This window comes from Typha latifolia, chromosome 9, assembly GCF_019914945.1.
Source record: "Typha latifolia isolate L0001 chromosome 9, TyphaL0001v2, whole genome shotgun sequence".
NCBI lineage: Eukaryota > Viridiplantae > Streptophyta > Magnoliopsida > Poales > Typhaceae > Typha > Typha latifolia.
Window position 1 is genome coordinate 10,266,413 of NC_133094.1, and position 24,574 is coordinate 10,290,986.

The 24,574-nt window shown below is 33.0% G+C and overlaps 3 protein-coding genes across 9 annotated transcripts; all 3 read left to right on the top strand.

Annotated features, from left to right (window-relative positions):
• The first annotated feature begins 1,438 nt into the window (after positions 1-1,438).
• Positions 1,439-5,560, top strand: LOC140794592 (putative 12-oxophytodienoate reductase 11). 4 transcript variants are annotated; one of them, XM_073146681.1, is made up of 6 exons: positions 1,453-1,626; positions 1,811-2,253; positions 2,584-2,724; positions 2,881-3,011; positions 3,348-3,524; positions 4,778-5,560. In XM_073146681.1, exons 2-6 carry the CDS (start codon positions 2,195-2,197, stop codon positions 5,365-5,367), a joined length of 1,098 nt encoding a protein of 365 aa, XP_073002782.1. In that variant the 5' UTR covers positions 1,453-1,626; positions 1,811-2,194; the 3' UTR covers positions 5,368-5,560. The 4 variants fall into 4 exon arrangements, with proteins under 4 accessions (XP_073002783.1, XP_073002782.1, XP_073002781.1 ...); XM_073146682.1 differs by lacking the exon at positions 1,811-2,253 and having other exon boundaries at positions 1,439-1,578; XM_073146680.1 differs by lacking the exon at positions 1,453-1,626 and having other exon boundaries at positions 1,643-2,253.
• A 6,036-nt stretch (positions 5,561-11,596) lies between these two features.
• Positions 11,597-13,910, top strand: LOC140795153 (MADS-box transcription factor 33-like). Of its 4 annotated transcripts, none has more exons than XM_073147561.1 (7): positions 11,597-11,892; positions 12,030-12,111; positions 12,550-12,611; positions 13,094-13,196; positions 13,276-13,329; positions 13,441-13,554; positions 13,657-13,910. In XM_073147561.1, exons 1-6 carry the CDS (start codon positions 11,711-11,713, stop codon positions 13,534-13,536), a joined length of 579 nt encoding a protein of 192 aa, XP_073003662.1. In that variant the 5' UTR covers positions 11,597-11,710; the 3' UTR covers positions 13,537-13,554; positions 13,657-13,910. The 4 variants fall into 4 exon arrangements, with proteins under 4 accessions (XP_073003662.1, XP_073003660.1, XP_073003663.1 ...); XM_073147559.1 differs by having other exon boundaries at positions 13,441-13,482; XM_073147562.1 differs by having other exon boundaries at positions 13,276-13,317.
• A 4,048-nt stretch (positions 13,911-17,958) lies between these two features.
• Positions 17,959-22,464, top strand: LOC140794805 (ras-related protein RABA2a). The gene is made up of 2 exons (XM_073147000.1): positions 17,959-18,211; positions 21,771-22,464. Exons 1-2 carry the CDS (start codon positions 18,047-18,049, stop codon positions 22,260-22,262), a joined length of 657 nt encoding a protein of 218 aa, XP_073003101.1. The 5' UTR covers positions 17,959-18,046; the 3' UTR covers positions 22,263-22,464.
• The last annotated feature ends 2,110 nt before the right edge of the window (positions 22,465-24,574 follow it).

The window sequence follows — 24,574 nt, forward strand, 5'->3', positions numbered from 1 at the left end:
ATCTTTATGAATCTGTCATTTGATTTGCTTAGTTTTATCAGGTAATGTATCAACAGCAGCCATGCATGTACCTGCTCCCCAAGAAGGCTTTCTTCACGACAAATTATTGACATCAGATACAACTTAATTTTAGAGTTTTTTTTACCACAATGGGAGAAACTCAAATTTTTTTATACCACTTTGTTCTGCGGATTAAATTTATTACCAACCGAGGCCTCTGATCGATCAGATTGAATGTTTTGTCATGAGATAATAGTAAAATTGATGAATTGTTCAATAGTTTATAACTTTATATAGAAGAAAAACTGTTGAATTGTTTTGGAACTTCACTATTAATAAAAAACTGAGTAATTTAATACTCTATTAAAAGGTAAAAAAATACTCTACATTTTCTATATAATATATTGAACACTTTATTTATTAAGAGTATTCTACCATGTGAATCACTGAATAGGAGTAAATAAATTAATCTCGTCATGTTTGGATGTAATTGAGAGAAGATGAGAGAAAATTAAGTTTACCCTATTTAATTTAAAGAGAGAAAATAACATGTTTACTGTTATACCATTCATCTAATATTAAATCCTTAAATAAATTACCACATGCTATAATATTTATAAAATTAGTCCTTAAAATAAATAAAAGTAACAAACAAGTTATGAAATCCACAAGTTACAATATCTAACGAAAGCTATAATATCTAATATTTAATCATTCTCCTTGTATTCGGTTAAAAAGTAAAATGCTGATCATATCAATAATTTTTTTAAGTAAAATATTGATATAATTAATGTTTTATTAAAATAAAAAATGGCAAAGATTTATGCCTTACTAAGAAAAAAGGATACACATAAAGCGTTGATCAATTAAGTGTTTTATGATTATAATTGATAGTCTATTTTAGACATATAATTTATCTTTATGAAGATAAAAGAAAAATGAATGCAATAATTTTTATTAAAACTTAATCGAACATTTAAAAGATATAGGTAAAAATATAAAGAAAAATTTGTTGCGTTATAACTTTATGCTTAGTTATCCATTTTAGTCATAAAATATATCATTATGAAAGCCAAAACAAGTTATTCAAGCTTGGCTTTATAACCTCCGCTCAAAATTTATATATATATATATATATAACTATTAGATCTTAAGACTTAGGCACCTTAGGTTGGTCCGATTCGGGCACAGCCTAATCTTAGGTTTAGGCTCGGGCACAGCTTAAACTCTGCTCTATTTAAGTTAACCCGAGCCTAAATAAAAAATAAAAAATTAAAATTAATTTTGAGCCGATACTGAGTTAGAGTTGGCTTGCTCGATCTCGGCTAGTTACACTCCTGCATTAGCTAGCTTATGCACAATGTATAATTAAAAAATAGCACTGTGCGATTACTATGCCTGCAGTACGTACCAGTTACACTGCTTAAGGATATGTTTGATTTTTAAAGCATGGTTAAGGGAATGCTAACCATGGCAAGAGGGGGAGAAAAACTCATTCCAAACAAGAATAAACCAAAGATGAGCACCATTCCTCTTCTGATTCCCCCACAAGATGGGGAGATTCGATCTCTCTCACAGGTCAGCTCCCTTGCTCGAGTTCTCATCCGTACTACCTCGATCGTCTCTGTGAGCAATCTACTCTTATTGTACTTTCTGTTGTAATACAAATACGCGGGTGCCCACAAGATGTTTGCTTAATTGCCTAGCTAATCAAGATAATAATGGGATTCAAAAAAATGCACCTTGGGTTTCTCCTTTTAAGCTGTGCTAGTTTTATTTGCTTAACTGAATTATTCGACTCCTTGCCTAGGAAAAGATGTCATTTTGAGGTAAGGACCAAGAAAAAGCTTATAATCAAGAAGACAATATGTTGGTAATTCGTGATGGTTCTTCATTTCTATAGTACTGAGGATAAGTTTCAACTAAAGTTTAGGTCCACATCAAGTTGGATTCTAAGCTGTCGGTTGTCTTTTCATCATTGACATTTTTCCTTCTTTGAATGAGAGGGGATTTGGCCATGGGTCGAGATCATGGTATGGCAGGTTTAGAATTGGAGCTTACCCTATTAAAGTTGATAGTTGGGAGACAATGACATCTCACGGCCGTGAGGAAAAGAAATCTTTTTTTTTCTTCTCCTTCTAACTCCTCTTTATGATTTGCCCGCCTCCTCCTCCTCCTCTTGCCGAACTGAGCGATGGATAGCATTCCTCTCCTCTCTCCTTACAAAATGGGGAGGTTCGATCTCTCCCACAGGTCAGTAGCCAACCTCCTCCATCTTTCCTTTCGTCCAAGAACCGATCTTTGATGGTATTTGTAGTGGGTTTATTTGTTATTTTGCTTCTATAGAAGTTTGTCTTTTTCTTTATAGTTTCTATAAAATCCACTGTCACCTATGTATGGGATAATAGGCAATTTAAGAATAATTCACATAGATAGGATATTAATGTAATTTATCCTGGAAGTATTGACCCAATTGGGATAAAAAGGATCTCATCGAGACTCTTTAGAAGATTGGTAGCTAAACTCCAATCTTGTTGACCCAATGTACTTGTTTTTAAGGTATCCTTGTATGAACCTTTGCAGAGTAGTTCTGGCACCAATGACGAGGCTAAGGTCCTATGGCAATGTCCCTCAGCCGAATGCCATTTTGTATTACTCTCAGCGGACATCCAAAGGCGGTTTACTGATTGCCGAGGCTACTGGAGTTTCTGACACTGCACAAGGGTGAGTTTAGAAAACCTTTCCACTGATTTAATATCTTATCTATGTTAATGCAAACAATATTACAAGATTAATAGACAGTAGTCATTTTTTAAAATGATGAACATAACTTGATGGAGGCTATCATCTATTCCTTGCATGTCTAATTGTCTATTTAAGGCACACGCACATTCCTGGTATTTGGACAAAGGAGCAAGTAGAAGCATGGAGATCAATCGTAGATGCTGTTCATGAGAAAGGAGGCATCTTCTTCTGTCAGATTTGGCATACGGGAAGAGTTGCAAACTATGGTACTCTTTTTTTTCCTCTTTGAGTTTAGTTTTTGTCTAGCTGAGGAAATAATTTACAATTTTATGCTTTCCATGATATGTTATTAATCCACTTGGAAACTGTTAGTATCACTTTCTTAAGATCCTAGTAGGCTAGTATCCTATAGAACCTTGAGTGCAACTTAATTCATACCATTATGACATGGTTCCAAAATAATGCATCAAACTCTGATATATATATATATATATATATATATAGCGGCACAAAAGATACAATATCTATCTGCTTGAAGGATTACTCTAGTTCAGAATTATATCATGTTAAGGCTTAATTAATCTGCCGAATCTCTGCTGCAGGTTGTCAACCTAATGGGCAAGCTCCAATATCGTGTACTAACAAGCCATTAACTCCTCGAGTGGGATCAAATGGTGTTGCGGTTGCTGAATTTTCCCCTCCAAGGCGATTAGAGACATGGGAGATCCCTTTGATCATCAATGATTTCAGACTTGCTGCTAGAAATGCTATCAAAATTGGTAACAACTTTTTGCTAATTCCTGCTCACTATAGTCACAATATAAGTTCTACATTTTGTTGAGAAACCTCCTTACAAACAGACCCAGCACCAAGCCTCTAATAAGGTACTAGGATCCAGAAATCAAGTTCTGATATGAGAAGTGGGAACCCCAAAAAAAGTATCTCTAGAAATATTGTGCAATTATGATCTTTAGAAGGACCTCAGATATTATGGCCTGTGAATGATCCCGAGCGTCAAGTCCTTATGAAAACTATTTTAAGAGATTGTGCATTTCACGAAGATTAAAGCAAGAAGGTAACTAGTCTAAGAAACAGAAGAGAAATTAGAAACCATTTGAACCATAAAAGGAAACAAATTTGAGCCATAATGACAGATACCTATATAATACATTATAACTCAATTACCTCATATGAAAAAGATCGGAAACTGCAAATTCTTTAAAGATCTTCAGAACCAACTCTGAATCATCTAAAGAAATTTTAAATTCAATATAGTCCATGAATTCTTACATGACTAACCCTTCAGAGTTCAGGCTGTGTCAATCATTCCACATTTTAGTTGTCGAGTAAATCACCCAAGGATGTGATATTGTAGTAGGGTGGCCATATTTTCACATTAATTTAAGAGAAATCTCAATCACGTTACATTGATTGTTGATTGATAGTTATGGTAATCCCCATGAAGAATTCATTTAGGAAAGGAAGACAACCTAACCCAGCACATAATATAGGCACATATCTGAGCACCACATGCATGGTCATCTCTATTCATACCGGTTTGCAACTATTCCTATGGGTTTTCTTTATATATATATTTTTTTATTCTCTATGTATTCAAAATTTGCGTTTGATTAGCTAAGCTAGTAATCTTATTTAACAGACTTATTGGAAACCTAGTTCCTAGTTAACATATGGGCACACCAACGTAAATATTTAGGTTTTATGGAACTCTCTTGTAGATCAGCTATATGATAGTATCCTTCTAATTCTTTTGCCTCCCTAAATTTGCCATCAAAATTATGATTTACAGGCCTTTCGTTCTTGTTTTCATGGCTGTGTTGCATGTTTTCATTCTTTAACTTGATTCTGTTGGATGAATGTGTAAAAAGCTATTTATCTAGGCTTTATCTTGATTACTAACTGCCAACATCCCACCACTTCTGGGAATGAGTTAAGAGTTTATGAGTGTATTTAAGATACTCACTCAGGAAGTAAACAGGAAAACAACTTATTATTGTTCTTTGTTATGTAGGTTTTGATGGCATTGAGATACATGGGGCAAATGGATATTTGATCGATCAGTTCCTGAAGGACCAAGTCAACGATCGGACTGACGAATATGGTGGCAGCCTAGAGAACCGATGCCGTTTTGCACTAGAAATAGTTGAAGCTGTAGCTGATGAAGTTGGAGCTAATAGGGTTGGAATAAAGCTCTCCCCATACGCGAACCATATGGATTCAGGGGATTCCAATCCTGAGGCTCTTGGCCTTTACATGGCAAACTCCCTAAACAAGTTTGAAATCTTGTATTGCCACATGGTGGAGCCAAATATAAAAAATTTAGGTGAAAATTTTCTAACACATAGTCTTCTTCCAATGAGGAATGCTTTCAAAGGAACATTTATCTCCGCTGGGGGCTATGATAGAGAAGAAGGAAACAAAGCTATTGCTGATGATTATGCTGATCTGGTGGCATATGGGCGCTTGTTTCTGGCTAATCCTGACCTTCCTCAAAGATTCAAACTAGATGCTCCTCTTAATAAATATAACAGAGATACTTTTTACACATCTGATCCAGTTATTGGATATACAGACTACCCATTTCTTTCACCAGATATTTAAGTCAAATGTAAGAAGCATTGAGTATGGCATCATGATATTAGCTGCTTTTTTTATTCTATCGGGAAGAAATAAGAAAAATGAAGTTATTGTTTTGAGGGTAGAATGTTCAAGTAGATGCTTGCTTGATGTTCAGAGAGTCATTGTAATTATGACAATTTGATTGTTACAAATTATCTTCTCTGGTTTTGCTTTATATGGTTTCTGTCATTTGATTTGCTATACTATATGTTGAAGTAGAAAAACCCTATCATACACCATACTTTCACACCCTCATCAAGATTATTAGACCAGGTAAAAAGGGGGACTGCTGAAGCCCAAATCAATCAAATAGGAATTAATTAGTGCATAAAAGTTTTAGTTTTTTTTCACATTTTATCTCTATAGATTTGTGATCACTCCTTCTATCGAAGTTGAATTGTATGTTAAAAGAAGGCCATCGGTGTCAGTAACACTCTTTGGTGTTCATTGTTGCCAAGAGGAAATGAATCCAAACAAAAAAGAGGTGTAAATATTGTTGTTTGTGGAGTCATGTTATATGATTTGCTTCACACTTTTGTTCCACTGTAGGGGATTCTACCTAGAACACCCAGTTCATGTTGATATGTCTCTCTCTTGAAATAATCAATCATTTTAAAATCTCAATGTATAATTTGAAGAAGTAATTGCCTATGGAAAACCATTTGTACCTCACAAGAGAAATAAGTATTGATGTTGTTTAATCAAGTAAACCACATAGGCATCTAATCCTCCTTTGGAAAATGTTGAGTATCATATGTGAGAATTTATTTTGGAATTGATTGCACGAGTTCGCAATGACTCATGAGGAGTAATTGATGGCATTGAAGATCTAGACTCTCTCTTAGGCCTTCATATAACAACTTAAACTTTAGGGTTGAATTGAATTCTAAAATTTGTGTCAAATTCTATTTTATTTGACTAAAATCCATTTATCCATCAACAAAATGCTATTCTAAACTTGCACATATGGTTCATGCTTATCTAATTGGTGCATTATTCTCTGTGGTCCAAACATTAGTAAAATTTGGATTTAGTTATTTTCACATGAGTTCATGTGGTTTGATCATAATGCTACGAATTCATCATCAAATTACTGCAAGGAAAGCCCAATATCTATAACCTATAATCCATCTAGGGTGAGTGTTATGGGGAACATTGTGAGCAGTGAGGAAGACTTTACTACATGTGGATTAGGAGAGCCTAGACAGTATGGTTTTGAAAGATGCATCTCAAGAACAATAGGAGTTAATTAGATTGCATTTCCAGCTATAAGCCAATTATTGCTGTTTCTTGTGCCTTAAGCATCAGTGCAGATGTGTGAGAATAATTATCTCACATGAGATATTCCATGTTGAAGAGGCAAGAGGACTAATTTGCTTCAAAGAGTAAAGACCCAATTAGTTCAAAAGATATTGTCAAGTATCAAAGTAGTCATTGAGATGCATCAAAGCTACTGGGATTTTCCTTTTCTTTTCTTTTTTTCCTATGATTTCTTTTAATGCAATAAGAAGCTTATTCCAAAGGTTTATTTCCCCCCTTACTTTAGAATAGTTAATAAATTAACATAGTATCAGAGCAAAGATTTTGAGTTCAATTCCTGCCAAATTTATCTGTTATTTAAAAGTATAACTTATTAGGCCTCTCAAAAATATCTCAAGCTTAAATTCAAGAAGCCAAAGAAGAAATGCTCAGAAACTTATTTTGGGCCAAGAAGAGCCAACTGAGTCACCTTAAAGAAAAAGAATTGGGTAATCAGAGGCAGAGCAGCAGGTTTCTCCAGATCATGGATTGTTTCCATACTGTGTGAATACAAAGAGAATAAGTTCAATTATTCTTATTCTCATTGTAACTTCTTTTTGATGCAGATTCCTCTTCAATTATTCTCTGCTTTGCTTCAATTTAGTTTCTCTTTACAATCTTAATTAATTTCACCAACATACACACCTGACATGAATTCCCTTTGAACTATTCTAACAACTCCATTGATGACTTGACATTGGAGTGTAAACACTGACGTAGGTGTACTGATCAATTATCTTGGATAAATTATCTTTATCCAAGATATATGTATATATATTAGAAAGCATTATGTAGATTAGGAGAAAAAATATTAGTGGTTAGAATTAAAAAAATTTATCTTTAATGAAATAAAGGAAAAAAGAAAAAAGAAATCTAATCTCCCCCCTGAATCAACAAAAGAAGCCATCATTTTACTTTTTCAAAGTGCACCTTTTGAGAGAGTTAAGCTCACCTTATGGCCTTCTTTAGAGGACCTAATTAATATCTTAGATGAGAGCAAGCTCTCTTTAGGCCAGATGGCCTCCTCCTAATGGTTGGTGCTTTGTGTTAAAGAACCTCATTGGTTGGTAGGAAGGCTTATGGAGGTCCATCTCCATGGACCCAAATCCTTAATTTGTTGTAAAAGCCTGTAACAAGGACAAGGGTGAGCTGCTTCTCTATTGGAGTCTCATGTGTTTGAAAAGGAATCAAAACTTTCCACACAAAATCAATGCAATTAATATTCCCTTCTTCAGGGAGTTATCTCCATGCTTTTCACTCTCCTCCTAACATTTGTCTCCACTTGTCCAAGATCTTCTCTCACCTCAACAAATGGCACTCCAGAATGAGATCCCCAGGGCCATATTATATATTTATCAGGTTAGCATTCTATGGGAGGATTATATATATATATAACCAATGACTTTGTTCCTGCACAAAGAGCTGCATCTTAGCAACACAGCATGGAAAAGTTAGAGGATTATATTCCCTGGCTTCTTTGGAAGTTTATATATAAGTACTACTAAAAGGAACTAAGTTCTTCAGATCATTAACTATGCAGCTACTGATACAAATACAGATATTAAAATGTAAAAAGTTCTTGCTGTTCCAAATAGATATCAATATTTATGGGATGCCTTCTTTTCCGATATGCCGCTTCGCAAGCAATTCAAATAAAAATCATCATAAATTCTTTTAAAAAACTTTAATTTCAGTTATTCGACATAATTTAATGTGTGATATATATACATATATATATATATACCTTACTGCTCAAGATTTTGGATAATTGGTTATCTAACTATCAGTAAAAAGAAAAGAGTGATTAGACTACACTAGCAACAAATATTCTTAATTACCTTTATTAAAGGTAGAAGCATGGATCCAAATTAACTTTTTATTGCTGTGTTGTGGATTTGATGAATGATGAAGATCTTTGCCTACGAGGCATTTCTTCTCTTTTGCTTTCCAAATATCAGAAGATCCAATTTGCTTTACTATTATGCTCTAGGATTCACAATTTGGGTGGTTCTTGTCATTGATCATCACACTTCTAACCTTCACACTTATTATAAACCTAGCTCTCAATTCATAGACCACTTGGGTTTTAGGATCATGAAATGAGAGGTTATGCCCCATCACAATCAAATCAAATATTGACTAGATCACCTCATACTGTCAGTCGAAAGGGAGACAGCAAGTTCAAATTCTTTTCCTTATTCATGGAACCCATAACTACTAACAACCAATTCTGCAAATATATATATATATATATATATATAGAACAAGATAGAAGATAAGAAAAGATTCGGAGAGAATATATTTCTCTTTTCTTTTCTTTTCTTTTCTTTTTTTTCTCTTGGACATGAAGATATAAAGAAGCCCTTGAAATTTCCAGAAATACTAGACCCACTAAAGGCACAAAAATAAAGAATAAGTTGAGAGCTGTCATAGATTGAGTTCATTGATTTAATACTTGTATCCATTAGAAAGAGAGCCAGTCATTTTTTTGGGTAAAGAGAAAGCTATCTGTTCTTCTTAGTGGTGAAGATTAACTATGATTATTAAGTAAAACCCAGAGAAATGTGATTCAGTTTACATAAATGTGGGCAAATGTTTTAAGTGAACTTACTTATCTTTATATATATATATATATATAAGAAGAAGAAGATAGAAGGGCATAGTTGTATTAATATTTCTTTTTGAAGTATTCAAGAGAGAGAGAGAGAGAAAGAAAGATGGCTTTTGGTTGAAGAGATTGTATCTCTGGGGTCCAAACTGAACCAACTTTTTCTCTATAATATTCCCAACAATAAGACAATGCTCCTCTCTATAATATTCCCGGCAAAATTCTCCACTCTTAAATCAACCTCAGTGCACTAGAAAAGATATCTTTGGCCAGTGATTAGGTGACACCAAGAGGGATCTTTAGCAAAGTCCAATGAACTTTCTCCAATACCATTCCATATAATAAGGAAGAAGTGATGGAATCGAATCATATGGAACTTTATACTGTTAACCAAAAGTCCTCATGTGGCATACCACATAGAAATGCCTCTCAATGTCTACGTACGTGGCAAGTGGCATCTCTTATCTTCTAAGCATACAATCTATATTGCAATTGCTGCTATATATAAATGTCTGCCATTGGTGAAGAGGGGCTTAAAAATTTAATAGAGATGGTTGAGAGAATTTTCCACTCTCAGATCAAAACTTCCCTTCACTAATGGGCTGGAGATTTCTGAAATGGTCACAAAAAAGATGTAAAATTTTAGGCATGATTAATAGGTTTATGGATTCATTAACTCAAAACTTGATTCTCTGATCGATGTCATGTGAAATACAATCTTCTCTAATGGTAGTTTAAGCTCATATGAAGACCATAAATTTATTATGTCTTTAAACCAGACAATATCTTTATTCTTGTCAAAAACTTCTGTCGTGATCCCTTATTAGTATGGATGGCAGCAAGGAAATCATGCATCTTCTCTATGCACTGCAATGATTTGCCACACATAAGAGGAGAGCAAGAAGATCTTTAGCAAAGTCTAGTGATCCTTCGCAATTAATGGCATCCTATTTAATTAAGAGATGATAGGGAATCTAATCGAGCTTTATTCCATTAGCCAAAGTCCTCAAGTTGCAAACCACATAGAAATGTCTTTCAATCTCTGCGTGCCAAGTGCCAACCCTTGGCTGTTAGGCATGCAAGATTTGAGAATGGGATGCGATTCTTGGCTGGCCTCTCAGGAACAGAAGAACTAGGCTTTAGTTGTAAATTAATGATCTCTGATCAGTCGAGAACAAACTTGCAATGTTGACTTGCAAGATACTCGAGCGAGCTCAGTGGTCTTATTTAGATTATCGATCGAAGCCGTCGTATATTTTATGAGTCTATTACTTAACAATTTAAACTTAAGTTTCTGAGTCAACCAGTTATCTAACATGAGTAATATTGAATGAGTTAATTTTTCTTGAATTCAAACCACATCTAATCTAAGGTCTCATGTTTGTCATTTATCCTATTAGTTAATATGCAAGTTGTGGTTGAGAGTTGAACTCCATACTCTTAAGTAGGAAATTACCTCATCAATATTGAGTTCAGCTAGTATTCTCTAAATATATGTCATATTCCAATATCCATGTGTGCAACTATCATAATATAAGTTGCATGATTTGAGCTAATAAACCAAGCTTAAGCTTGGTTAATAAAATTATGTACTTTGAAGCCATATCAGCTTGCTTAATCTTGGCCTCACACCCCTAAATTATATTACACAAAAGCTTATCATTTTTTACAACAAGATAACATAAGATGATGTCCCTCAAATTATTCTTTTGGAAGCATTAAGATTGGCTAAGTGGGCAAGATTTCTCTGTCACACATTCAAATAACAAATCAACTTAGACTTGCAAGGATGTGTAGTTCACACTGGTGGAAGCATGTGAGGCAAATTGATTTGCAACTAAAACTAGCAGTATAACATAGCCCATTGGATTCAACTCAGTTGGCAATTAGATTACAAGGGAGAAAATCTTGAGTTCAAATTCCCAGTTTTTAAATATAACTTTTTTAGACTTTGAGGGTAAATCAAACACATTAATCTTACATCTACTGTACTATTTTACTTCTTTTTTTGGAAGTACAAATGACAGCATGCAACTTCACAGTGACTCAATATGCATGGCTTATTGCTTCTTGAGTTGGAGAGGATGAATGCCTTAGCAGCATAAGGAATAGTAAAGGAAATATTTGTATGCCGCCCAAGTTCATGGAGATAGAGATAGATATAGCTAGGCATGGCCCTAGAGCTGAATTAAGGGCCCCAAATGGTTCTCAAGGCATGTAAAAGAATTGGCCGACCAACAATTATTCCTTCTTTATTATACTAGTATTACTAAGTAGTATATGAAGCAATTGCACATCTCCAACGTACTATGACTGCCACCTTCTCTAGAGAAGGACATAGATCTCTTAGTGGTGCAACAACCTGGAAGCTAGTCTAAACTAGTGGAAGGTTGAGTGCATCAAAGTAAAGCAAAAGCCATGGCTCGAGGGAAGGTGCAGATAAGGCGCATCGAGAACCCCGTCCACCGCCAGGTCACCTTCTGCAAGCGGCGAGGAGGGCTGTTCAAGAAGGCCAAGGAGTTGTCGGTGCTCTGCGACGCCGATATCGGCATCATCATGTTCTCTTCTCATGGCAAACTCTTTGAGCTTGCCACCAATGGGTTGGCATCCATCTCCCTCCTCAAAGATGGCCCCTTCATGCATGAGAACCTTGCAAAACTAATAGTTTGTATAGAGTTCATAAACAGGATTGTGATTTTTGTCTTTTCTTTTTCTTTTTCTTTTTGGAAATTGCAAGAAATATGGAGAGCTTGCTTGAGAGGTACAAGAAGATTTATGCAGAAGCTCAAGGTGAAGGAAGTGAAGTGAACCAACCTCAGGTTTGTTAGCTAGTTTTTAAAGCTTCAGTACTGTCATATGATGCATTTCATATATATGGCTAAGCCCTTGTTAGGTCTCAGCTTAGTTGTCTACAAATAAAATACTTGACCTTATAGACAATTAGGTTCTAGGGGAGCTTCAACCAAGGCAATTTAAGAGCCTAAAAAATTATTCTATCTCTTATCCTGTACTTTATTTTAGTATTCTAGCAAGTCCCAGTGCTTGTGGAACTACCCAAAAGCAAAGTTTAAGGAAAATCATGTCTGTGGTTTTCTTTACAAATGACAAACTATACCTAAGACCAGGGGTCTGTAGATTATTAGGAAATGGAAAAGTATTAGGAGTGCAGACATAGTATATTAACAACATTGCCTAAAGCTTGGTTAAGTTAATTACCAGCTATCTGATCTCATCTCACCATCTAAATGTTGTAACAGGCCACAGAGCAAGAGATTCTCATGTTGAGGCAAGAGATTGATCTACTTCAAAAGGGATCTAGGTAAAAGAATTTATATGAACACATAGTTTGTATTCAAACTAGCATCTTGCATGCTTCTAACCAGTTAATAGTACAATATCCCTAATACTAGATAAGTTCATGCCATGCTGAACTTTTATGATTTCATGTTACTTTGTGATTTAGGCACACTAATGGACTTCTTAGTAAATGATGCAGAAGACCAACAATATCATTTAAAGAGGAATAAAAATATATATAATTGAAACAAAAAATAGTTGTAAGAAATTAATCTTCTCTGATAAAAATCAGATAAAGAAAAACTACAACATAAAGAAAGATCTAGAGGATGATACTACTGTTGCTTCCTGCTAATTAACTTATCCCTGAGCTAATCAGTAGCATCAGAAAAATATTAGGAAAAATACACTATATATAGCATACGATTTCTCATATCCTTCACATCAAAAAGTGAAAAATGGCGATAAATTTGGAAGTAAAAATTGACAAATTAAGGGAAACAGGTACATGTTTGGAGAGGGAGCAACAGGTTATATGACACTGGATGAACTCCAACTCCTGGAAAAGAATCTTGAAGCTTGGATATATCACACCCGCTCCGCGAAGGCAAATATTCTAATCTCTTCCTAAATCTAATACTTGTGCATGCATTAACTCAACTCCATTGAAACTTCTTACTGAACAGATGCAGATAATGTCTGAAGAGATCCAAATGCTAAGGAACAAGGTCAGCTCCAATGTAATAAACTTCGCTCTCTTGCTGCATTAATGGAAAATTCAGAACATTTTGGATACAATAAACTTGGTATATTAATGAAGGATGTTTTGCTACACTTCTCTGGTTGTGCAGGAGGGAATATTGAAGGTTGCTAATCAAATCCTTCAAGAAAAGGTGCTAACTAATTTTCCATATGAGAAGTTTCACACTTGCCCAGGTGATGGATGACCTTGAGTTTAGTTCAAGGTCGATCATGGCGGATTGCGAATACAATTCATGCTTCAATGATCATCAGAATAAATAGTACGTTTGCCATTGCACTGATATGTTACCTTTTAAACTGTGCAGATAACAGAGCAGCATGGCCTCTTTGCTTCAAGTGTGATGATTCCAGACAACATTCCATACTCACTGATATGTGATAATTATTACCAAGTTTAGTGCTGTGTGATAGAAGGAACTTGGGACCTTTTTTGTGTAGGGTATTCTACCTTGTGCATGTCATAAGCATTGAGAATTTGCATTCTTGTTGCATATTCTAGGACCTATGTAATCTTTAATACTAGAGAATTGAGATGCTCTGCTTTCTTTGTTTGCGAGAATATCTTTTGGATGTAGTGCTGGCTCTCTTGATTTTGTAAGAAGAATGAATGGAAGTCATAAAACACTTGTCTCAGAATTCTTATATATATAATATACCTAGGAGTTCTGATAACAATTAAAAAATTTTAATAAGAATACAAATGCTTAAAAGACGGATCTACCGCACACTATCAATAAAATAAAGACAAAAAATTAAGCGTGAAAATATAAATCTCAAACGAAAAGAATTTTACAAGAAAAAAAAATCTCAACTTGAGTAAAAATTTACGGATTCAAATTAAATTAAAACTAATTATTAAAATATATAACAGTTACAAAAAAAATTCGGATCACGTGTCAACTTTTATGATTCAATTTGTAAAAATCTTGTTGGCTAAAACTTGCAATACACTACTTTTCATAATATAGTTTTAAATCTTAGCGACCTCGAAATTAATCATTCTATTTTATTGAATGATCTCGAGATTGATCATTTCATCTTAATAATCTTTGAGACATAGTTCTTTTAAATTTAATATAAATACTTTAATATAAATACATTAAGTTAGAGCGATTCAACGAGCTCCTTTCAAAACCAAGTTCTTTGAAAGTCTTCCAAAATAATGATAAAGGGCATGATTAGTTAAATTCTAAAATATATCTTTTAGATATGAAAAAAAAAATCTCCAAATAGATTCTACGAGATACTCCAATATAGTGAAAATTCAAAGATGTTTGAATGCGATAATTTAAAATCTAAAATTTTGAGCCTTTTTGAGTCCATGTTTGAATTCAACAATGAATGCCTGCAAGTCCTAAAAAAATGGCGTTCTTATTTGAGAATATTTTCAATTTGTTTGATGGCCTTGCAAACACTTTCAAGATTTTCATAAACATTTGTAACAACTTATGCACAAATAATATATATTGTCGAGATTGGTCAGATCGGTCATATCAGTCGTCTCGATCGTATCAATATTTTTTTAATTACATAAAATTATAAATATTATTTCAAAATACAAAAAAATTTAAAAATTTTAAAAATATGATAAAAAAAATAAGAAAATAATAAGTATTCATATATGAGCCAAATAAAAGTACTAACTTACTCAAAAATTAAAATTCGACGAATACCGAGTTGGCTCTCGTAAATTTCTATAGTCATCATCATAATTATTATAAATTTAAAAATAATGATGTCTAGTGTCTGGTGCTTCAAAGAGTGATTGCATCATATCATTCATATTAAATAAAATTTGTTGTCTCTGAGAAAGATAATAATTAATATGTGGATTTTGTGTTTGAGGATATTAAGGAGGATGATAATCAGGATATGGATCATGTGATTGTTTTAAATCATGAATACTTGATGAACTATAGTTTGTTAGAGTTCACTGGAGTAAGATTTTAATCGTCGAAGTTTGTCGAATGGAAAGAGCCTGGGATATCAATTATGGCCGATCCGATGAACCTTGATTTTTACATATTTTGAAACATATTGCTAATTATATAAATTATACATAGGAGATAATCAATCAATCAATCAAGATGCTACCTTTGCTACATCATAATAAAAAAAACTTACTTTGAGAATATTAGCCAGAGAGGAGATCAATGCAAGATTTAGATGAAACAATTAGAGTAGTCATAACTGATAAAATTGTCAGATGCTACAAGAAGGAATATATCACTTATCTTTGATGCTACATATTAAAAAGACAAACAACTCCACAAGAAACAGTTTAGTCTTTATACAGTACCTTAACATCAAATTAATTGTTCACCAGGAAATTAAGAGCCTACTTATTATTTATTATAATCCTTCCTGTTGTTATATAATTTATCAGAGAGTCACTAACTCTATCTCATAAGCACGATTATGTTCATGGGCAGCACAAAAAGAAAAAAGATGATGAATAAATGATACCTTACATTGATTATAGCAACTAAATGGCCATCAGAAAATAAATTTATCCATGTAATCTAATTCTTACTTACCTCAACGTCCTATCAAAGATTGATTTAAGAATTAATATCATCTTTGGCAACCATGACCAAATTTTTTTTTACCATCAAAATTTATTCAAAACTATGTTAATAATACCACCCTTATTTTTTGACAATGGCGAGGATGACACTTATTTTTCATCATTTAGTAGCCTTCTCTTCTTCTTCTTTTTTTTCAGGAAATAATATTTACCTTATTTTACCCAAAAAACATGAGGGAGGAGAGAGAAATACAAATAAGTCTAAATTTAAATTTTTCTTTGACTATAATTTTACTTTTGAAATTACTTGTATTATAATTTATGAATTGAATATTTTGGTACACATATCTAATTTTTCTAACATAATAAATATATTTTACTATTTTTTTATATTACATCAAAGTAATAAGAACTCTCATATTTTAAATCCTCAATATTGCTATGAAAAAATACCTTTCCCTCCATAAAAAATTAAAACTTTACTAAATCTCTAATAGCTTATAAAATAGTTGCGAGCTTGCAAACTTCTAAGCTCGTAAGCAATTATAAACTCGTAATAAATTATTTTTATAGGTTAAATATATTTTACATTACTTTATGTACTTCAAAAAGTTTCAAACTAGTTCTTATATTTACAACTATATTGAAACCATTAATTCTTTTTTGCCAAAATTAATTGGGCGTGCCCAAATAACCAAAATACCTTCGTAGTGTTTATTATACAAAATAAATAGGTCTTTTTATCTAAATTTTTTTTAACTCTATATTTATTTTGTTTTTAGATGTGATATAACTATTAAACTTCCTAAAAAATTATGTTTAATAAAACTTACTATGTAGTAAGCACAATCTAGAAAGTAAGAGAGAAAAAAATATGTAGGTATTTTTTAAAGAGAAAGAAATAATTGTTTAAGAGAGGAAGGACATTTTTTGTCCATAAAAAGTTAAAACACATAGGGAATTTAAAGCCCTATATAATTTTTAAAATTTTTTAAACGTGATTCATTAATTTGGATGGAAAAACTAACTGTCTCACACTTTAGTTGTAAGTATAAGGACTAGTTTGAAAGTTTTTAAATTACATAAGGTAAAATAATTTTGGGCATAAGTACATAGGGGTAAAATATATTTAACCCTATATTTATTTATTTATTTAATAAAGTTTGCCCAACTTCTTGAATTTTTTTTTAATGTAACCTTATATTCATATTTAAGGCAAAAAAAAAGTAAGATATCTTACCTTATAATAGAATTGCGAGCTTATAACCAAGCCACCAATGAATTTATAGGCCCACAATCTTAATAGAAAGTAAATAGTAATCTTACCTTATTAGTAAGTTTAAAAGCTTCTATGCCAAACCAGCCATGTACTTTATAGGTTTTACTTTATAGTAGGATTGCTAGATTGCATGCCAAGTTTGCAATCTTGTTTGGTTTGAGGCTAAGCCCCAAACTCGATTAGTTAGTCTTATTTTTTTATTTAAATTTTTAGAAAAATAAACTTAGTTAAATATTAAAAAAAATATTTGATTACTGAACCAGTTTAAGAGTTTTCCTAAACTCAAAGCAAATATACTTACAATCTCGTAAAACCGTAATATCGCAAATGAATAAGCTCGCAACTACCGCACCAAAAAGTTTCTTTTTAAAAAAAGAGGGCACACATTTTTTAATATATTTTTTAAATTTTTATTAGTTTTATTTAATAATTATATTATTTTTCTATATCATCAAAGTTAAAGGAATCATGGTCCATTAATTTTACATAAAATCTATTTCTCTCATAGACTAATATAATTTTTTACTTTTTTATATCACATCAAAGATAATAATTATATTCTTAACCTAGATTATAACTAAACACCGTAACTTTTTTAGCCTAATTCAAACAACCTAAATCATAGCTAAGAAATTAGGAGGTAGAGCTCAAATCAAATAGGGTCATAACAGAGAATTTTTATTATCTTTTCAATATTGCCATGTAAATATTATTTCCCCATATTTTAACCTCTCAGAAGGACATTTTGGGAATAAAAAAAATCATTTGAATGCATTCATGTCCTATTTCAATATTTCTCGTCACCACTCTCTCTCTCTCTCTCTCTCTCTCTCTCTCTCTCTATCTCCAAACACCAACAAAGAACAATATAAAGGGCAGAGAGAGAGAGATGGCGAGGAGACCGGACGAGGAATATGACTATTTGTTCAAGGTGGTACTAATCGGCGACTCGGGCGTGGGCAAATCCAACCTCCTCTCGCGCTTCACCCGCAACGAGTTCTGCCTCGAATCCAAGTCCACCATCGGCGTCGAATTCGCCACCCGCACCCTCCAAGTGAGTCCTCTTTCACTGACTCTCCCTCCTCTACCAATAGATCTCTCCTGGATCTTGTGATGCGTTTTGGGTTGCAAAGATTTCGTTTTTTATTTTGTTTGGTCTTCTCGGATCTTGGTCGGATCCGTTTGATTTCTTGGTCTTACCTTGTAGATCTTGTTAGTGATTTCTCTTATACTCACTGATGAGATCTATTTGTACTTTCTTGTGGTTGTTTAGGGATCTTGCCATTTTTTTTTATAGAGAAATCTAGATCTTGGAAGTGTATTTGATTGTGTAAAGTGAAAGGGTTTTAGACGGCTACCTGGAATTGCGATCTAGTTCTCTTCCCTTTGGTTTTTTGATGCATATTTGCAAATAGCCACCTTTTTTTAGGTACATGTGCAAAAGGAATTTCTTCGGTGTATAGTTATAAGCTGAAAAGGAGGAGACATTTGCAAATATATATTAAAATGAGGTATACTTTACAATAAAGATAAAACTTAGGTGGTGATTTACGGGAAAAAAAGAACCTTTTTCTGCGAATGGAGGTAGATTTTCCTACATATATCTTACTTTTCTGTAAAAAAAACAATGAGGTATGTACAGAAGATACTTCTGAAATGGAGCGTGCATATATTAGATAATCAGTGCGCAAACTAGTTTCGCTAATTAAAAGAAAGAAAAGAGATACGTCAATTTATTCGCTAGCTGAAATTGCAATCAATGGGTACCTGATCTTCTAACCTGATTAGTCTCGAAATCCATCAGTTGAAAATATTTGGTCAGTTAAGTAGATAGTGGAAGAACATCACTGGAGGATTAGGAATGGGTGGAAAGTTGTGAACCGAAATATTTGGTTAATTGAACTCTTCCCAGCAAAAAGTCACACTTTTTGAAGATAATTAGAGATTATCTAGGGCACCAAAACAGTGATGTAATATATTTAATTTTTGAAGCATTTAAACTTACAAGATGGAATTATAATTTTTATTTCTTAAGGATAAATCAATTATATATAACTTAAAATGTTGGAATGATAGAAAGTCATGCATGTCAAACAAATAGAAGTTTTTCATTCACTGAAATGCTTTTCTTTACATGTCTAATAGTTATTACACTTAAATATCATATAAAGTCAACTACCAATAGCTCAGATGATCAGTGACTTTACTATCCAGCTGTTATAAGATACTGATTACTGTTCAAACAGAAGGATTGGATACAAAATGCATTAAAAGTTCATGCACTATTACCAATATGGCAATATCTCATACCTTTTGAGTTTTGGCATTCAAACCAGTTTTTGTCTCCCAGTAATTCAAGTCTTGGTAACTTTCATGTCTTTCAAATAGTTTGTAGTCAACCAGCCACCCATCCATATATGTAATTGAGCAGTAAAAGAGCAGCTAGGTTGATGTAGGCTGTTAAACTGCCTAATGGAGGAAATTTTATCTCTTAATGAGATGTAAAGCTACATTGACACCATAAAGAGGAGGGCAGGGCAGATTTGGATCTCATAGATACCATATATTCTTATACAATGTCGAGAAGTTCTTTGTGGAGTCTTTAGAGTCCGACTCTTCTTTCCCATTTGGTCTACTATTGGGAACAACTCCGATGAAAACTAACAAGACCTTTAAGAGACCATCAAGAAATTGTTGCTACTAATATAATTTTTAAGAAATGATAGAAGATTTCACATAGGGAATACTTAATCAAGAGGACCTTTATGGCTTTATCATGCAACATAGAAAGTCGATTAGCAATACCGAGCAACTACCTTATTGATATAATCTTATATAGTGGGCAACATGAAGGGCCTGGGAAAGGAGTAGACCTCCCTTAATGTATTCTTTCTGGATTTACGATACACTAGTATTTAGCATAATGTGAGTCCATTTGAAAATAAAGATGTGGATCCGGTAGCTTATAGAAAGTACAACTTTCATGAGAATCATGAAGGTAGAGATCACTAAGAGTGAGATAGTTTATACCTTATATTATTCCTATAGTAGATCTCAAATTTGTCTCATATTTCACAAAACCATTAGCAAAGTAGCCAAAAAATGATGATGTGTAACTTTGTAATTCTTGGTTGTTCCTATAAGGGTCCTTGACCTTTTCTTTTCTGTGTATGTGTGCAAAAGGATTATAAGAAAGTGTATGCATTAGCAAAGTAGCCAGGATGTTAATTTTCAAATTTATATTCTTTTTTGGACAAATAATTCCGCCTGCATTAGTGACATAAGGTTTGTTTGGGTAAATTAGGCATATTTTCCATAGGAATTTCCATCATAGGAATTAAAAAGTACAACCAGATGATCCTATGTAAATTTTTTTTTTTTTTTTACCTTTAGATTGGTTTAATATATCTTGTTTGGATTGTTTAGGAAATTTTGGAGGAAAAATAATAAAAAGGAGAGAGAGAGAGAGAGAGAGGTGATGATGGTGGTGGTGGCTGGCTGCATAAAGGAGGTGGTAGTGGTGGTGGTGGTGGTTGTTGGCGGCGGAGGAGTTGAGGAGGAGGAAGTGGTGGTGGTTGTTGGCGATGGAGGAGGCGGTGGCGGTGGGCATGTTGGCATGATAAGGGAGGGGAGGGTGGGAGAGAGGAGGAGAAATAGAGGGGGAGGGCATGAGTTGTTCTCACTTTTCACCTGTGAACAAAGGATAGGAAAAATTAAATGAGGTCTGTCTGAGTGGATTTTATTTTTCCCTAGGAAAGGGTACAATCCTTAGGAAACATTGCCTTACAAAATGACTCCCAAACACCATAATAGGAAAATTTTCCCATGCAATCTGAAATTCCTAAGGAAATTGACTTTCCTACAATTTTCCTCAGGCTTTTGCAACATCCAAACAGGGCCTTGGTCTTTTCTTAGTTTTAAAACTCTTTTCGTCCATATCTTCCTTTCAAGTAATAGTACCATATTTATCACTTTTCCTGGTGTAGTTTCTTCCTTTTGAGCTCAGTTGCATATAAATGGAATTCATTCCTATAAGTTATTTGTCTCTCTTGCCTGTAAGTTGGTTTCCAGTAAATCCTAATTTAGCCATATAGAATTGAAGATGTTACCCAACTCCACATGGTTGGGACTTAAAGCTTGGTTGCTGCCACTGTTGTTGTATGAGAATTAAGACATTTCCGAGTTGTTGAAAGATGATGGGAAGCTCGATTGCTCTGTCCATTTTGCTGTTTACATGATAAATTGAGAAAATAACAAAATATTTAACATCAATAGACACTCCCTCATCCCTCTAATGTTTCTTAATGGATTTATAACAGAAGGCTTCAGGGTTACTGTATTTACTTATTGATGAACTGGTTCAGAGAGTTGAGTTTAAGAAGCATGAAGCATAAAAAATAATTTAGTTGTTGTGCCTGCACTGGTTTATGCTGTTTTTGTTGTTATCTTAGGTCCTATTCTTATCGGTTCATGCTGTACTTTTGATCTTTCCATTATTTATGCATATGTGAAAGCCTACATTGCACTTTTTATAATGCATAAACTGAATTACCTGTTACTTTTTTTAATGCCTACATTCTCATCACCTGTTTTTTTATGTCTACATTCCCAAGGTAGAAGGCAAGATAATAAAAGCTCAAATATGGGACACAGCTGGCCAGGAACGATACAGGGCAATTACCAGTGCCTATTACCGCGGAGCCCTTGGAGCCCTCCTTGTCTATGATGTGACCAAGCCTACAACTTTTGAGAATATTAGCCGGTGGCTCAAGGAGCTGCGTGACCATGCTGATTCTAATATTGTGATCATGCTTATCGGTAACAAGACTGACCTCAAGCACCTTCAAGCAGTTGCTTCAGAAGATGCACAGAGCTTTGCAGAGAAGGAAGGCTTATCCTTCATCGAGACATCAGCTCTTGAGTCAACTAATGTGGAGAAGTCATTTCAGATGATCCTTGCTGAGATTTATCGCATCTGCAGCAAGAAGAACATAGCTTCAGAAGATACTGGGTCAGGAGCAACTGGAGGCATCAAGGAGGGGAAGAGTATCACGGTATCCGGAACAGAGGCCAACAATACAAGGAAGCCATGCTGTTCCACATAGTTTAGTTTGCTATCAGTAGCTATAATATTTCTGATGTGATGCGAGATGTAAATTTTGGGATTTAAGCTTCAGTACTTTTTGTTGTGCTTCATCTTGATGTGCTTGCTTAAAGTTCTTTCAATTGAATTCTCTTGTTCATGTATGCCAAGTAGGAAAAAAAAGAAGGATAAATGTTTACTTTCAGTGAAGAGATTGTTCTACATGATACTGATTGTATTGATCTTAGTGCATTACTTTTCTCATTTTGTAAGATATATGCAAATGAGGTTGTGTACGGTATTAACATGATTCAGATCACAAATAATGTGGCAATGCTTTCATGCGCAGGTATTAGGTTAATAGGATCAAACCATTGAAACCAAATCAATCATGTATATTTCCATAATTAATTCCTTTCAGATTTAATAATTCTACCATGTTCAAGACCAAAGGAAAAAGGAAAAAAAAAAACTAGTTACATGTATGAAATTACCACTCTTCAATTATGTTAATGCCATCAATAACTCAGTGCAATCAACAATAAATAACTTATTCTTGATCATTTTGTTTTGGTTCTATTCAGTGAGGCTTGGGCCTTGATAGGACTAGAAATGTGATTCCAAGAACCTTATAGATATTATAGTCAAGAAGCTGAGGAGGCCTTGGTTTATCAGTTCTATAATTGAAGATATTAGTAGGATTATCCCTCATTTTGTATCAATCTCTGTTACTCATATTTATAGAGAAGCTAACCAATCTCTTGTCATCTGGATAGCAATAGCTTTTGGGTTCATATATCCTATCTAATATTCTCTCTCGGGATCTTATTTTGAGAGTTTTGTGATAGCCATGTTGCTATCTCTTTTAATTAAAAAAAAATCATGTAGATGAACAAATATACATAGGTACATATAGAAAAAGTATTACTTATTGATCACAATTAATACATAGTATTTTGAATCTACTCTATTTTGTTTTATTTATTTTCTAAATAGAACAAGTTTAGCATAAGTATAACATGTATCATGCAATAATATATATATATTGCCTGTATCTTCCACCTAAAATACACAAAAATTGAATTGGAATTCTTGTAAATATTATATTTGCCACTGAATGTTTAAAACTATCATAATTTTTATTTAAATCATTCAGCTCTTTCAAAAGTGGTATTATGGTTAAATTTATGTTTCCATATATTGCACTTTATAAACACTACTAAGAGCATCTGGAACCTGTGGCTCTAAAAATAAAGCAAGGCACGATGCACTTCAACCGTATATATTAAAATAATAATATAATATATATTATTATATTAGTTATTTTAAATTATTTAATAGGTTATCTTAGTGTTATTATTTTTTAATAAAAAATATATGGTTAGAAAACTCTCATCGAGATCTTTAAAATAAGATAATATTTAATAGTTTCAGAAGTAATTTTAAATTACTAATTTTTTAATTAAACACATCGAAATTATATTATACGAAATAAACATTAAAATAAGCATTACATGTATTAACTAAAAATATCAAAATTACATTACATAAAATAAGTAGAAATTAATCAAACATAATAAAAATAATAGATGTTTAATATTCTGCAATCGGATTCGGTTCCGTAGCCACCGATTCGATGTCCGTAGACACCGGTTCCGGTTCCGATTTTATTTTTAATGTATTTCATATTTGATGTATTTCATATCTAATATATTTAAATATTTAATATTTACATTGGGAATAATTTTGAGTAATTATATTTTAGGACACATAATTTATTAGACTCATTTTTATAAATAATAAAAAAATTTAAATTTCAAATTTAAATTAACTCAAAAATAATTTAATATTAAACTCATCAATGGTATTATTTTTGTTAAAAACTGATTAGTAAAACTAATTATATACTCAGTTTAACTAACTAAATTATTTAATAAAATATATAAATAGAATTAAAATTATTGAATATAATAATTATTGGGTAATTTTAGTATTTCAAAAGGTTAAAATGACAAATGGAGCCGGACTCCATTTTCATGGTTGGAGCCCTACTATTGCTAGCTCCAAATTTGAAGCTAGTTTTAGAACCCCATTGGAACTCAACCGGGCTCTAAACTTCAAAAATGAAACATATTTTCTCTATTTAAATGCATTTGTTAACTTAAGCAAGTTCTTGTTAGGAATATTCTATGAATAATTTTCAAAAATTAACCATAATGGCAAGTATGAAAGAATCAAAATAAAATCTTTAGAGAATACACTTGGCAATAATAATATTTTAAAAAATTTAAGTGATTATTGTATAAAATTATTTTTTAGTGTTACTCGCTTACT

Coding starts and splice junctions, on each gene's coding strand:
- LOC140794805 (XM_073147000.1), top strand. CDS start 18,047: ATGGCGAGGAGACCGGACGAGGAATATGACTATTTGTTCAAGGTGGTA. Junction 18,212..21,770: donor TCGCCACCCGCACCCTCCAA/GTGAGTCCTCTT, acceptor TACATTCCCAAG/GTAGAAGGCAAGATAATAAA.
- LOC140795153 (XM_073147559.1), top strand. CDS start 11,711: ATGGCTCGAGGGAAGGTGCAGATAAGGCGCATCGAGAACCCCGTCCAC. Junction 12,112..12,549: donor GTGAAGTGAACCAACCTCAG/GTTTGTTAGCTA, acceptor ATGTTGTAACAG/GCCACAGAGCAAGAGATTCT. Junction 13,197..13,275: donor ATCACACCCGCTCCGCGAAG/GCAAATATTCTA, acceptor CTTACTGAACAG/ATGCAGATAATGTCTGAAGA.
- LOC140794592 (XM_073146681.1), top strand. CDS start 2,195: ATGGATAGCATTCCTCTCCTCTCTCCTTACAAAATGGGGAGGTTCGAT. Junction 3,012..3,347: donor GGGAAGAGTTGCAAACTATG/GTACTCTTTTTT, acceptor TCTCTGCTGCAG/GTTGTCAACCTAATGGGCAA. Junction 3,525..4,777: donor TAGAAATGCTATCAAAATTG/GTAACAACTTTT, acceptor TTTGTTATGTAG/GTTTTGATGGCATTGAGATA.